This window comes from Syngnathus typhle, linkage group LG15 (genome assembly GCF_033458585.1).
Source record: "Syngnathus typhle isolate RoL2023-S1 ecotype Sweden linkage group LG15, RoL_Styp_1.0, whole genome shotgun sequence".
In the NCBI taxonomy this organism is placed as follows: Eukaryota; Metazoa; Chordata; class Actinopteri; order Syngnathiformes; family Syngnathidae; genus Syngnathus; species Syngnathus typhle.
Genome location: NC_083752.1, coordinates 6,534,780 through 6,549,075, shown reverse-complemented (window position 1 = coordinate 6,549,075; position 14,296 = coordinate 6,534,780). Strand labels below are relative to the sequence as shown.

The window sequence follows — 14,296 nt, the reverse complement described above, 5'->3', positions numbered from 1 at the left end:
GTGTGACGATCATTGGGACTTAAAAAAAAAAAAAAAAAAAAATTAAATTTTTTCTAAAAAAAAATTCATAAAAATTGGGTGCGTATTATACATGGGTACAAGCTTTTTTCCAGCATCAGCATGCCATTTTTAGGGGTGCGTACTATACATGGGGGCGCACTATACACGGAAAAAAACGGTATTACACTTTTCTGCCCAACGTTTTCCCATTTTAATTGAGCTTTCTCGGCTACCGTACTCATCTGGTAGTGATGTGCATTACAGTTCTTTTAAGTGAACTGAATCTTTAGAATCACTTCTCTCAAAAGATTCGTTCAAACGATTCGTTCAACGAATCGGCTGGTTGATCTGTGACGTTACACAGAATCGTACACTCACGAGCCAACGCTACTTTCACTGACTGATCCGGGAAGGGAGTTCACTCCTTGACTCGTCCCCCAACGAGAAAGTCAGGACTTGTTCCCTCACTGATCCGTTCTCGTGATGGACTGGAAATGCAAATCACTCACAGAACTGTTCAGTTGTCGAACGGGAAACAGGAAGTTACGTCATTTTCTTCTTCGTTTTGTTTTACGGCGAGGTGGCACCAACTTCAATGGGCATTACCGACACCTACTGGTCTAAGTTATATGAACAGAAAAAATAACGAATCACTTTAGGAAGTGATTCGTTCACTCTCGTTCATTGAAAATATGTGTACTTTTGAACAAATCGTTCACTCACGAGCCAACACTAATGGGCGGGTCTTCACGTGACTATCAGCAGTGGTTTGAATTTTTCAAACTCTTTAGTCGCCTTATAAATAAATGCATGTATGTACACAATAATAATATTGTATAATAATTGTGTAATAATATAATACATAATTTGACACGAGCTCTTCGACTTTGTTGTCACTAGTTACGTCACTGGAAGCTTGATTGCTATCGTAAAAGTAAAATATCAATCAAGGTGGCTTCCCCGCCACGCCCACTAGTGCAACTCAGCTGTTTATCAATAGTTCGTCGAGGAAAGCGTTTGACATGAATGCTTTTTTGTGTTTCCCACGCAAAAGCTGATGTCCAAACTGCAAAAGTGGAGACTCTTTGTCGGCTGCTGACCTACCTGCACATCTCACCGCCAAGATGTTCTTTAAGGTACCCAGTAACTGAATATAATATTGTCCGTATCTTTGTACACTAAAATTGACTTCTCCACGTTACATTTAACAATTTTGCGCTTCTATCTTTCCATCGTTTGCAAAGCTAAGCGATAGATGAGTGATGGGAGAACCTTGTTTGCCATTTCAGAATTCCACTAGGGGGCGATATTAGCCTTCAATTTATTAAACAGAGGAATTGGTCTTGTGATAACTTTGTCTCAGTGATCAAAGCATTACTGTTAGTCTCATGTTGTTGACTCCACTTTCCACAGTTCCAACTTAAAATGAATTTTTATTTCCATAGTTATTGTACCGTTATCTAGTAATCAAGAGGGCTTTGTGCTTGTAACAGGGATATGGGGCAGTGAGAGGCAGTAAAGGTGAAGACGGGGTGAAAGTGACGGCAGATGGGTGCTGACGGAGGCTCAGCACAGATGGACAATAGGCTACACACGGTTTCTCCATCAAGGGCATAATGCACAGTGATGGAGGCTCCATAATAGCTGCACAGTGAAGCGTGCACGCTGCAACATGATAGGCTGAAGGGACAGGAAGAAAGACAGACTGGTAGACATGGATAGTATGTGTGTGTTTGACTAAACAGAAAGAGAGGTAAGCATCCCTCCCATTTTCCACCCCGCCTTAAAAGTCACCCCAGCATGATAAATTGCCGTGTTGAGTCATACAACGGCTGCAGACTAAAATAAGACAAAAACCAGCAGGCTGTCAATTTGCAGCAGTGGTTGTTTATACTCGGCGTTCTGAATTCCTTCAATTATAGTTCACATGTTTGGAATTAGTTTCTAACGTCAGATAGAATTATGTGAAAATCAAAGGGATTCCACCTTGTATCATTTAAAAGCTTCAGCAAAGGTTTCCACTGGCTTTACATGCACACAACTTGAAGTGCTATTTAGGAAGCGGTAGTTCGGGTTAACTGACGGGCAGGCCATGAAGGAAAATCATCAGGAAAGAGCAAGGAAGGAAATCTCACTTACAGGAATTGTTGCACAGAAATAGGAGCACCTAATAGCACATCTGGAAAACAACGGTGAACGATGTTGGAGATCGCTGTGACACCTTGCGATATTTGTGATACTCGCCCAGACTTAAAATTCACAAAGTGGTTCAAGCTTTAGGTTCAAAGATTTTTTTTTTGCCAACTCGTAGATGTAAAACATATCTCTGCTTTGTCTCTGCTCACCACAGAAGAATGCGAACACAACTTTGCAATGTAATGTACCCTCGAGTCTAATTTACAAGTTAGATAATCTCCAATCCAGAATTGTTTCTCAGGAGACTGTTTGGCTATGATAGGAAAGCAAAGACAATACTGATCACTTTGTCCTCATGGGAAATAAATGATCAACTATTGTCTCATTGTATGAAATTTCTTTTGAAATGCTCGGCTAATTTGAAAATGAAACCGTAGAATTTGATGGAATGCGACATTGTCGAACATGCAGATAAGGGGACTGTAAGTGGACCATATATAGTAAAAGCGCTTGTTGAAGAATAACTCGAGTTAACCCCTTTGTGTGTTATGCACTAATATAGACTTAATTTGAATAAAAGCAGATGTAATATGTTGTAATTGTAGTTTACTTTACACACACAATTTCTTGTGCTGTTGAAAGTAGCCCGTTTTTTATTGCTCCATGAAAACAATAAGAAAATGAAATTAATTTTTTTTAATTAATTTTCATTTAAAAATGAATGACACATATCTATGCAGGTATATCAACTGGAAGAAGTCCTTAGCCCACATCCTATTTGAATCTGTCTCAGCTTGTGGGAGAAAAGGGAGGGAGCAAAGTCAACTGGGAGGGAAAGAAGGAAAGAATGTTTCAAGATCTCATCATCCTTTTTTTTTTTTTTTAATTGAGTGGTTAGTCTTTATTTTGGAGCCACTAGTAACATTTTCCACTCCTTGTTTCTCTGCCTTGCCTTTTTGCATTCTCCACTGCAGCATAGTTTCCCATGTTTTTCCTTTTTTCTTTTGCAACCCACTTGTGACGTGTGAGCGGAGTTCCTGCTCTTGTTTCGTGCAGCGCAGTTTGGTGAGAGAGAACGGGCGAAGGGCTTTGGGAAGCGGACGTATCGTTTATGTAGTTGAAGGCGACTTGAAGGTTTAGCTTGAGAGCTTTCTTTGCTCACGCGCAGGGAAAGGTGGAGCGGCAGAAGGACCACGGACGTGCGGAAAGGCTGAGAGAAAGTCAAAAGGGGAGCGACGGGGGAAGAGAAGACATTAAACTGCCTCGCTCTGTCGCCCTTGGGTCACGCTGAATGAGAGCTTGCAGTTGACGGGTCTGCTTCACACGAGAGGAGGAGCTCCAGCCCGGCGGGGAGACCAACACTTCATCCTTTGTCAAGCACCAACAAGACAAGATGAGGTACCAGGGCAGGGTAAGAGCCAAATGGAATTCTACCTACTTCCAGTATATTAACATATCCACATCGCGTATACAACAGCAGAACTTAAAATAAAAAACACGACGGCAGTTTGCATCCAGCTGTGGTCGCATCAAGGCTCGCCAAGGGACAGAAGCTTACCAAATAAGGAAGATTGTCTGGATGTAGTCACTCAGGCAAAGTCCTATTGTGAGGTGTGTCTCCTCTCCAGAGCAAACATGTTCCACAATTCTCAGATGTTTACACCCAAAACCCTCGATTGTGTATTTCCTGGCCCGTCATGCTATTCAACAGCTGCGAGGACGAGATTCTGTTACGTCGAGTAGCAGTGCTTCTCCAATGGGGGAACATTTGTTTATATGAGGCCGATGGCCATTTCATGTTTGCTGTTGTGATTGCAGGGATGAAAGTCAAGATCTTAACTCGTGACTGGCAAAAGGCCGAAAACAACGTTTGCTGTGTGGCACAAAATAGTTTGGTTGCCCGGCAACCTTGATGTTTGGTCGGCCTTTCACAAGTTGGAAAAAATGAGATTATTGCACAGATGCGGCACACACACACGCAACTTGAGCTTCACAGCTGATGCACATCCGTAAAAGCGGGAGTGAGCTACTTGTTAAATCTGACGGATGAGTGATTACGCTAAAGGAGCCGTTGCAGAGCCCGTTTGTTATTGCCAATGGGAATTTGGCTCTGTGCGGTCTTGTAAGTTTTATGCACGTATGCATACCTTTGTGACCCTCCCCCCCCCCAAACATTTCGTGAGCTCTTGATTCCATTCCTTTCACCTCTGTTGAGAGGACTTAACAATGCACACATCCCAAGTGTTTCATCTAAAAACATGCAGCTACACAGCAACAAAAGATTCCATGGCATCCTCTGTCCGCCTGCTCTGATCCTGACCCAAACATTCCTTCAGTGTGTTCTTTGGAAAATCTGACAGCCAACCGTTAGTCACATCTGGGATCCCACCTGCAGGAATGAGAGAACAATACTCCAAAGGTGACGCCGCGAGGAGCGGCTACAATTGACTTTGGGTGATTTTCCTTTCGCTCTCACGTCTTGGCTACCTTCCACTGTTGTCCTGTTGTTTTCGCAAGGATTTCCCTGCTCAAGGGTAAAAGGCCTTTTACTGACGTGCAGTGGCCAAACGAGCCCCCTGAGAGAGACGCTTGCATTGAGGAGACGTCTTGCCCCCTTTGTTTTGCGCTCAACTTGTTGTCCATGTTTTTATAGCTGTTTACAGCAACTCTGCAGGGGGGTTCCGGATAGAGAAAGGTGAAGTAGCTTAATGCTAACACTTGTTGCAAAAAGGGCTAAGAAAACTAGCATCGATAATGTGGTGATTGGATAAGTCACACAAAAGTTACAGCAACACATGTAAACAAAAAATATAACAAAACTCACAGATGCATTGTATTTTTTACCCCCTGTAAAAACTATTTTTGCAGCTTGCTGGCACTTATGAAACTTTTTTTTTTTTAAATCTCTTATGTACGTCAGTACCACCAAGGAAGTTAAGCATGGCAGGACTGTGTCGAGGGCCACCAAACTTTTGAAAGTACCGAACCATCCACAATGTGCAATGATGCATTTTTACAATATTATTCATTAGTAAGGCTTCCAAACTGACAAATGTTTCCCTTTCCGTTGCATGTTACTGTGGTTGTGTGTGCGTGCGATATTTTACACTGTGGCCACGGAGAATGTCACCGCAGCCCACTAAATTCTACCCACCCACAATATCGGGTTTGTCGTCACATTATGTTGACATGCGCACACATTTTCCCAATCACTCTTCTCACCCTCTGGCGTTATCACCTTGTGTGGATGTTGTCATATTATATCACCATCTCAACACAGATAAGCGTGTCTTGTTTATTTTGGGGATTCTTTAAATGGCTTTGGCTTGGCACGCTCTAGTAGAACTGTGGAGTGTTGTTTACAGATGTGGTCAGTAAATGTTGACCCATTTGCATCTTTTCATAATCAAGAAGGTTTTGTAACACATATTGTGTGGCAATCTCTTGGTGAAGCTGTTATTACTTAAAATCAAGTTTGCTTTTTTGTGTCAAATGTCAATTGAGGCAAAATAATGTGTGAGTAAAAGTTATGTACGTTCCAATGGGAAAATGAGATTTAACTTTTGAGTCATTCTAAACAGTACACGAGCGTCCTCTTGTGTCACAATGTTGTAACTGCAATCGTTTTTCTTCTTTTTTTTTCAACAGGAGGTGGACATTGAAGGAAGGGTGCGCTTGGTGATGGAGAGCACCCTAACGGCCCGTGACAGGGTCGGAGTCCAGGATTTTGTCCTACTGGAGAACCACAACAGCGAAGCAGCCTTTATAGAAAACCTGCGACGGCGCTTCAAAGAAAACCTCATCTATGTAATGAAATAATATCTCTCAAAAACTTGCTTGGAATATTTGATATAATTTTATGACTTTATTTTTATACCTCAGACTTACATAGGCTCCGTTCTGGTGTCAGTGAACCCCTACAAAGACCTGGAGATTTACTCCAAGCCACAGATGGAACGCTACAGAGGAGTCAGCTTCTATGAAATCTCGCCTCACATGTGAGTCTTGTTAAATACTTTGTGTTGTGTATCACCATTTAAAACTTGTCACAGTTGGCAAATTGAGTTGAATCTAATTTTTCACTCAGCTACGCAGTGTCAGACAACACTTACCGAACCATGCGGACCACATGGAAGGATCAGTGCATTCTTATATCAGGTGAGAGTGGCGCAGGGAAAACGGAAACCTCTAAGAAGATCCTCCTCTACTATGCCGTCACCTGCCCGTCTAATCATAACATGAGCACCCTCGGAGACCGCCTGCTCCAGTCCAACCCGATTCTGGAGGTATTTGATTGCATTTTGAATTAAAGTTCTACAACTAATTTGGTTCACGTTGCTTTACGATCATGCTTTGTGTAGGCATTCGGTAACGCCAAAACACTAAAGAATGACAACTCCAGTCGATTTGGAAAATACATGGATGTGCAGTTTGACTTTAAGGTAAAAAAAAAATCTCCTTTTGGGAGATTTTTAAAAGTAGATCGCACCATTCTAGAAATATTAAGATTGCAATTCTATATTCTGCCTTTCCTAGGGGGCGCCAGTCGGCGGCCACATCCTCAATTACTTGCTGGAGAAATCTCGGGTCGTCCACCAGAACCACGGAGAAAGAAATTTCCACATCTTCTATCAACTTCTGGATGGCGGGAGCAGTGAACTTCTCCAGATGCTTGATCTTGAAAGAAACCCTCAGAACTACCAGTATCTGGTTAAGGTACGAAAAGCATCAGTTGGATTGGTGTCGTGGTGTATGATACCGAGTTGTCTTGACAGGGAAACTGTTCAAAAGTCAGCTCCGTTAGCGACAAGAAGAATTGGAAGGTTTTGATGAATGCCCTGTCCGTTATTGGCTTCACTGATGAAGACCTGCAGGTTAGTTCTCTCTTTAAATCTCGTCTCGGAGTCTTTCACCAACGTGACTTGTGTCTCTTGTCAGAATTTGCTGAACATCATCGCCAGCGTTCTCCATCTGGGCAACACTCAGTTTGGAGAAGGCGAGGAAGGCGAAACACATATCACCACCGAGATGCCGATAGTCAATGTTTCAAAGGTGGGCGTTATCACACAAGTATCAGTTGGTGTTCAAATGTGCTTTTTTTTTTTGTGTGTATAGAAAGCAACTGAACAAATGTGCTCTTGTTTTTTTTCCATTTTTTTTCATTTTTTACTTTTTGCAGCTGCTGGGTCTTGAGGCCTCGTCCCTCAGCGAGGCTCTTACTCACAAAAAACTCACCGCCAAAGGGGAGGAGGTACAAGATAACTATTGTTCCTGACTCGGGTGTCCACAGTGATTTGATTGTTTTGCTTTTTAACTTGCATTGCAGATGATCATCCCTCTCAACTTTGAGCAAGCAATGTCCGCTCGCGACGCTTTAGCCAAAGCTGTCTATGGTCGAGCCTTCACCTGGTTGGTGGAGAAGATCAACCGGTCTCTCGCTCTGAAGGTGCCGCCAATCTTTTTTCGGACAAATGCAACAGTGGCAACGTCTTTTGTGTTGTTATGCAGGATGACGTCGACCACAGCAATAAAGCCTTCCCCGTGATCGGCCTTTTGGACATCTACGGCTTTGAGGTCCTACAGTGCAACAGGTCCGACTAACAGTTATTTGACCTCTTCCGTCTTCCTCCGTTGCTACAAAGTGCGCCTGGTTCCGTTCTTTCTTTCTCTCCATGCAGTTTTGAGCAGTTCTGCATCAACTACTGCAGCGAGAAGCTCCAACAGCTCTTTATTGAGCTCACCCTCAGATCTGAGCAAGAGGAGTACACAACAGAGGGAATAGCCGTGAGTGCCTTGCATATATCTCCATTTGGAATATATTTCCACTCCAACACAATTTTTTTTGCCACCCAACTTTCAGTGGGAAATGGTGCCGTACTTTGACAACAAAATCATCTGTGACCTGATCGAGGCCAAGCACAAGGGCATCATCGCCATTCTGGTGTGTTTTGAGTTCGAAAGTGTCTCCCCGTCTGCCGGCGTTGTTATCAGTTAAGTAGCGTTCCTGTTTTTCAGGATGAGGAGTGTGTGAGACCCGGCGAGACGAGCGACGCCTCGTTCTTAGAGAAACTGGAGGACACACTCGACGGCCATCCCCATTTTGTCACGTATGAGTGAGCATTATTAGCAAAGGACTGTTTTTTTAGATCTGCAGAGACAGTTTGTCCACGTGTGTTTTGCAGTCACAAGCTGGCAAACGGCAAAACCCGGAAGGTCGTGAGCAGAGAGGAATTTCGGTTGCTACACTATGCCGGGGAAGTCAACTACAATGTCAACGGTAATGGGTTTGCATCACGCCGCGTATGCTGCAACAACGCTGACCTCATTGCTCATTCCCGTAGGTTTCCTTGAGAAAAACAATGACTCACTGAGCAGGACCCTGAAAGAGGTAAATAACATTTGGAATTGACTCAAAAGAGGGTTTCCCGCTGCGTTGACGCGGATCATCGGTTTTGGACCGTGTTTAGGTCATGTGGCAGTCAGACAACAAGATCATAAGTCAGTGTTTCTACAGAGAGGAAGTGACGGAGCAGAAACGCCCACGGATGGTGAGTCTCTCTTTCTCTGCAAAATTAAATCAAGATGTATTTGTATATACGATTCTACCTTTTACTATTGTTATAATTTTTTTTTCTCCAGGCTGCCACTCACTTTAAAAATAGCCTGTTGAAACTTCTGGACAACCTCATGACGAAAGAACCATCGTATGTCCGCTGTATCAAACCCAATGATACCAAGCAGCCAGGTGGAATTGTTTACAATTGGTGTGTCACAAGCGAGTACTCATTTCAAACCGATATGATCGCCAGGTCACTTTGACGAAGTTCTCGTCCGGCACCAGGTCAGGTATCTCGGCCTGATGGAGAACCTTCGTGTCAGGAGAGCCGGCTTTGCCTACAGACGCAGCTTTGAGGCCTTCCTGCAGAGGTGACTCACTACTCCGGTTTATTTATTTCAGCCAGGCCATGTCATTTTATTTTTGTGGTAACACCCTCAGGTACAAGCCTCTATGTCCAGAAACGTGGCCCGTCTGGTATGGAAGACTCCGGGATGGTGTGGCCACACTGGCCAACCACCTTGGCTACCAAGAGGAGGAGTACAAACTGGGCAGGCAAAGCATCATCCATTTTCCAAAACATCTTATATTGATTTTGCACCACTTGTAGTATGTAATCGTTCTTTCCACGCAGGTCCAAAATATTCATCCGTTTCCCCAAAACTATCTTTCTGACCGAAGATGCACTTCAAGCCAAAAAGCCAGAGATCGGTGATTAGAAATATTTATTTCACCCAAAAAAATGCAGATAATTTCACCAAGTTCTATTCTCTTTTGTGTTCCAGCTTTGACTCTGCAGACATCCTGGAGAGGCTACAGGGAAAGAGCCAAATACAAAAAGATCAGACATGCAAGTCAGTGCTCATCACATTTGTTTGAAGCTTCTGCATGTGACCGTCGTCATTATTTCTGTCGTAATCTAAAACCGTGGCACGTGCAGTCATAGTGATTCAATCGGCATGGAGAGGAATGAAAGGACGGCGGAGGGCAAGGAGGCGTCGACAGGCCGCCGATTTGATACGCAGGTGCACAACTGTCTCTCATTGCCAGATATATATATTTTTTTAATCTGTCATGACATCATCCTTGTTTTTTTTTCCTCCAGGTTCATAAAAGGCTTTATCCACCGCCATGAGGACTACAGTCCAGAAAATGATTATTTCCTGGATCATGTGCGTTACTCCTTCCTCAAGAAGCTCAGCAAAAATCTGCCCACAAGTGTTTTGGACAAAAGCTGGCTGCCCTCTCCTCCTTCTGTCGCTGAGGTACAATCAATGGAGTGTGTTTTGCTCGAAGCTCCAAATCCTGACCTCATTTGTTTTCTTCTGCAGGCCTCAGAGTACCTTCGCGCACTGCACATGCGGAACATGGTCAGGAAGTACTGCATGAGGATCCAACCTGAATGGAAGAATCAAGTAAGTCACTGTGACCAATTAAATGATCCCGTTTGTGAGTTAAGAAGAGATTTAATGCTGGCGTGGCTCCTGTAGATGACGCAGAAAGTCGTTGCGAGTGAGCTCTTCAAAGATCAGAAGGACAGCTATCCTCAAAGCGTCGGCAGGCTCTTTTTGGACACCAGGATCGGTACGTGTTCATATCCTCGCCTAAAAACAAAAAAAAGTAAGACAACAAATACACATTGACTCCCTCGCTGTTTTTCACAGAACGCGAGCAGATCAATCTCAAGGTTCTCCAAACTCTCGGCAGTGACAAAGTGCAGGTGATGCTCCCCCTTGTCGATTTATTAGAGGCTCCAATGTTTGAATGGTCATGTATGGATTTGTGGTCCACAGTATGGTGTCCCAGTCATCAAGTATGACAGGAGGGGGTTCAAGCCACGCTCTCGACAGCTCCTCCTTTCCAACACCTTCGCCGTGCTGGTGGACAAGACCAAGATCAAGCAGAGGATCGACTACGCGGCACTCGGAGGTCACATTGATCATGATTTAGTGTCATATTCAGTATAGGAAATAAGTAGAACAATTAAATAGTCTTCCACTAGATGGCGGCAACCTTAGTAAGTAAAGTTAAGTGAATTGTGTAAGTAAATTGAGATACATTTTTTAGTATGCTGTACTTTTTGTGACAGGTTTTTTTTTTTATTCAAATGTTCATTTTAACTGCGCAGGTATCTCTGTGAGTTCCCTCAGCGATGGGATGCTTGTTCTGCACTTGCCCACTGAGGAGAATAAGCAAAAGGTAAGAGCAATGAAGCTCTGCTTGGTGATGCAAAAGATTGGAGGCACATCCCGAAAAGAATTTTCTCTTCCGCAGGGTGATGTGCTGCTGCACTGCGACCATGTGATCGAGCTGGTGACAAAATTAGCCCTGATGGCCCGCATGATGAACCACGTCAATGTTAAGCCTGGCAGGTGAGACCCCGAGCCACGTTGCGCAAGCAAACCCCTTTTAACACCACTTTCACTTTATTAGCGTACGCTTTGCGGGAGCACGCGGCAATGAGGGCATCATCGATTTTGTCAACGGCTCCGAGCTGAAGGTGGCGAAAGGCAAAAGAGGACACCTGCTAGTGGTGAGTGGGCAGCTGTTCTTAAATCAAACCATTTTAATAAAACCACCCTTCTTAATAAAGTATTTGATTTGATTTTGCCCTAGACTGCCCCTCGGATCAAAACCGCATGAAGAAGAAACACAAGCTGATAAATGCTAGCTAACGCTTGGCTGACCCGAGGATTAACACTCACTGCTCTTGATGTGATGAAGCACACACTTGCAAAAGCTGAGGTCACTATTTGAGGAAAATATACAAAATTGTCTCTAAAAGAATACCCGGTAAGGATTGATTACATCATAACAGGAAGTCCTCATACATCATGTTTTTATTAAGCGCCACGCAGGCTACAAATATATATATAAAATCTCAAATTGTATCACTGTCTGTATAAAAAAAACAATAAATAAATAACATCAAATAAATAGCAGATATCTCGTGTCTTTGGGAAGTCCAGTCCATGAAGGGCCCGGGGTGACAAAAACAGGATGTTGTCATGTGTTGTGTGAGTTTTGGTGACCATGTTGCAAATTTACAGTCAGAGGCAAGACAGAAACTCAGGGAAATACCCAGAGTAGCCCTTCGATGCACATTGGTCTAATAAGAGTTCCACTCCAGTGACCAAAGGCCAAACCCAGACAATCCCACAACAGTCTTCCCTTGCTCCAGTATTACTTCGTTTTGGAACCCAGGAGGATGAAGTCTCGTGCCAACCTGGTGAGGTAAAGGTCAAGATCCCGTAAAAGGATGTAACCCTCCAGACGCTTTTCCCACAGTGTTTTCGAGGTTGTTGATTGGTTCAAGGGCGTCCGGATGGTTGGAAAGTTTGCTTTCCTGTCAGATGACTTTATGCATGTCATCTAAAGAAGAAAATAAATCCAAAAATGTCACAATAAAATTCCAAATGTGCCTGATCTTAATTGTCTTTTGCTCACGCAGCGTACCTGACTGCTGACTTGGTTCATCAGGTCCCTCAGGTCCAGTTCAATGTGTTTGATACTCTGAGTTAAAATGTTGCCGACTGTCTTCTCTTTTTCTTCCATTTCCAGCTCTTCCCTCTTCAACTCCAGCTTGCTCTTGTAAACCCGCATGTCTGAGAAAGCGGCGTGGAGTCGTTCCCAATCCTGGATGAAAAGCAAGGAACCCGTTTCAAAATGTAACCGGGGACTCCGATGAGAGGTAACTCGAAAGTGACTGACCGAGAGCTGGAGCCAGATGTTGAAGTCTGTAGAAAGCATTGGCAGGTCCTTCAAATAACTACTTTTGTCCTCAAAGTCCTTATTTCCCAACTGCTGCTCCTTCTGATTTAGGCGATCAGACATTTTTTGGGGGGATAAGTAAGAAAAAGCTGCCAACATGATTTGTTAGGATTTATCACCGCTTACATATTTACTCAGGAGCTGCTGGACACGGGTTCGGGTGGACCTTGCGAGGCGGAAGGAGTTGCTGTATTTGGATTTGTTGATGCCCAATGTTGGAGTCGAGGACTCGGCATAGTTCATTATGCAACAAAGAAGGATGAGAGCACAGCACCCGACGATCATCTGCAAAACAAGAAGCAGCTTAGCTGGGAGCATTGTTTCGTTAGCATTTAAAATGCTTGCAGCCAAAATGGCGCCAACATATAGACGATTTTATTATTAATTTGATGTAGTAGGTTCTATTATTTTTTTCTGTCCAAGTATGAAAGATAAGCATACCTTGGAGCAGGAGCAGTGTGCAAACACTCTGAATGCCAAAAAAAACTTCACGCTATAGTGTGACTGCACCTTCAATTTATATCATTGGTCATGTTTTCGGTTTCTGACTGATCTGTAGTTTTGTTCTCTCTTTACCTCATGGTTATTGCATCTTGTGGTTAGAACTATGAATCACTCAAAAGGGAGGAAGTAGCTCAGTAAGAAACTTGGAGCGCAATTGAATAAAGGGCCAAATTTACAGACTTTTTTTTTTTTTTTACTCGCGGAGGAAATCACAGTTGTCTGCTTCCTGAATACTGTTGAGGTGTATACAATATGATCGTAAAATAAATTGTTTAATAATAATTATAAATAATTAATCATTTCACTTAGTGCAAATTAATACCTTTAGCTTCCCAACTGAAAGCCTAACTCAAACTGCAGCATTATTATTATTTTTTAAATCACTATTATTATGAGTAAGTGTCCATTTTTCTTTTCACTCCAAACACGACGGACCTGATAATTATGCAGAGGTAAATTCCTAACATGGGACTAGTTATTCACTTTGGGGAAGTTACCCAACATTCCAAAGTTGCTGATGAATGCTTCACGGCTTCAAAATGTTTACCGTGTAAGTTGTGTTGCGTTATTCGTTTGTGTATGCGTGTGTGAGCGTTCCGAGCATAACATGCCAGGCAGCACTGATGTCGACCGAAATTCATACGGTCGTATGGTTTGGTTGAATTTTAGTATTTAAATTGATAGTGTCTAATTGTCTTTTGTTTCTAGAGTAAACCTCATCTGGAAGAGTGATAAACCTCTTGAAGCAAGCACACTGGACCTCTTATTTGGAAAACTGAGTGAGCTAGTCTTTTTCTTTTTTTCATTTCTTGTCAGTCTGAAATGTGCCCTAGCGTTTTACTGTATACTTTGTAAGATTTCTTGGGGAATTAAAAAAAAAAAATCTCCCCAAAATAACTGAAAACAAAAACACCACAGCTTTTCAACCTACCTCTTTGTGGTGTGGAAGTTCCGCATTGGCATGTCGGCTGCTCGTTTGGAAGGAGGTCTCCTCTCTTTTTTTATTTCATTTGAGCACCTTTGAGTAGTCAAGACCATTTATGTAATTATCTTAAATTGATTTAAAGTACAATACTGGAATTCAGTCACTTTAGTTTTGGCTACGATCTTTTGCACATTTTATAGAGGTATCCCCCAGGGATCAATATTAGGGCCCTTACCAGTTATACAATAGATATTTTCTAGCTTCAAAATAGCATGGGATCCTCCATAACAAATATGAGGTCATCTATTTGAGTAGTATTGAATCAGTGTATACTGTGTGACTTCCTCTTAGGCAGGACTCACATGTGGTTTTGTGCATCAGGAGAAGGGCTTGCCTCATTTTCA

General features: G+C 42.9%; 2 protein-coding genes and 1 long non-coding RNA gene across 5 annotated transcripts; 2 read left to right on the top strand and 1 right to left on the bottom strand.

The window, feature by feature from the left end:
- Positions 1–726: 726 nt before the first annotated feature.
- LOC133167844 (uncharacterized) lies at positions 727–1,751 on the top strand. The gene is made up of 3 exons (XR_009718115.1): positions 727–812; positions 1,055–1,136; positions 1,494–1,751. It is a non-coding gene; the product is annotated as an uncharacterized LOC133167844 (long non-coding RNA).
- Positions 1,752–3,016: 1,265 nt separating this feature from the next.
- LOC133168617 (unconventional myosin-Ic-like) lies at positions 3,017–11,629 on the top strand. Of its 3 annotated transcripts, XM_061300296.1 has the most exons (33): positions 3,017–3,201; positions 3,305–3,547; positions 5,785–5,943; positions 6,019–6,134; positions 6,224–6,422; positions 6,498–6,578; positions 6,673–6,852; positions 6,912–7,010; positions 7,075–7,188; positions 7,316–7,387; positions 7,463–7,582; positions 7,645–7,727; positions 7,815–7,920; positions 7,997–8,077; positions 8,152–8,249; positions 8,319–8,413; positions 8,478–8,524; positions 8,604–8,684; positions 8,776–8,881; positions 8,946–9,063; positions 9,134–9,247; positions 9,327–9,403; positions 9,478–9,546; positions 9,633–9,717; positions 9,798–9,957; positions 10,024–10,107; positions 10,183–10,276; positions 10,357–10,412; positions 10,486–10,621; positions 10,821–10,891; positions 10,967–11,064; positions 11,126–11,225; positions 11,309–11,629. In XM_061300296.1, exons 2-33 carry the CDS (start codon positions 3,530–3,532, stop codon positions 11,333–11,335), a joined length of 3,144 nt encoding a protein of 1,047 aa, XP_061156280.1. In that variant the 5' UTR covers positions 3,017–3,201; positions 3,305–3,529; the 3' UTR covers positions 11,336–11,629. The 3 variants fall into 3 exon arrangements, with proteins under 3 accessions (XP_061156280.1, XP_061156281.1, XP_061156279.1); XM_061300297.1 differs by lacking the exon at positions 3,017–3,201 and having other exon boundaries at positions 3,208–3,547; positions 8,152–8,243; XM_061300295.1 differs by lacking the exon at positions 3,017–3,201 and having other exon boundaries at positions 3,208–3,547.
- On the bottom strand, positions 11,624–12,938 carry LOC133168619 (uncharacterized). The gene is made up of 5 exons (XM_061300299.1): positions 12,905–12,938; positions 12,590–12,748; positions 12,404–12,505; positions 12,149–12,328; positions 11,624–12,064 (listed from the first exon to the last, which is right to left on the bottom strand). The coding sequence occupies exons 2-5, from the start codon at positions 12,746–12,748 to the stop codon at positions 11,876–11,878; spliced, it is 630 nt and encodes a 209-aa protein (XP_061156283.1). The 5' UTR covers positions 12,905–12,938; the 3' UTR covers positions 11,624–11,875.
- Between the last annotated feature and the right edge of the window lie 1,358 nt (positions 12,939–14,296).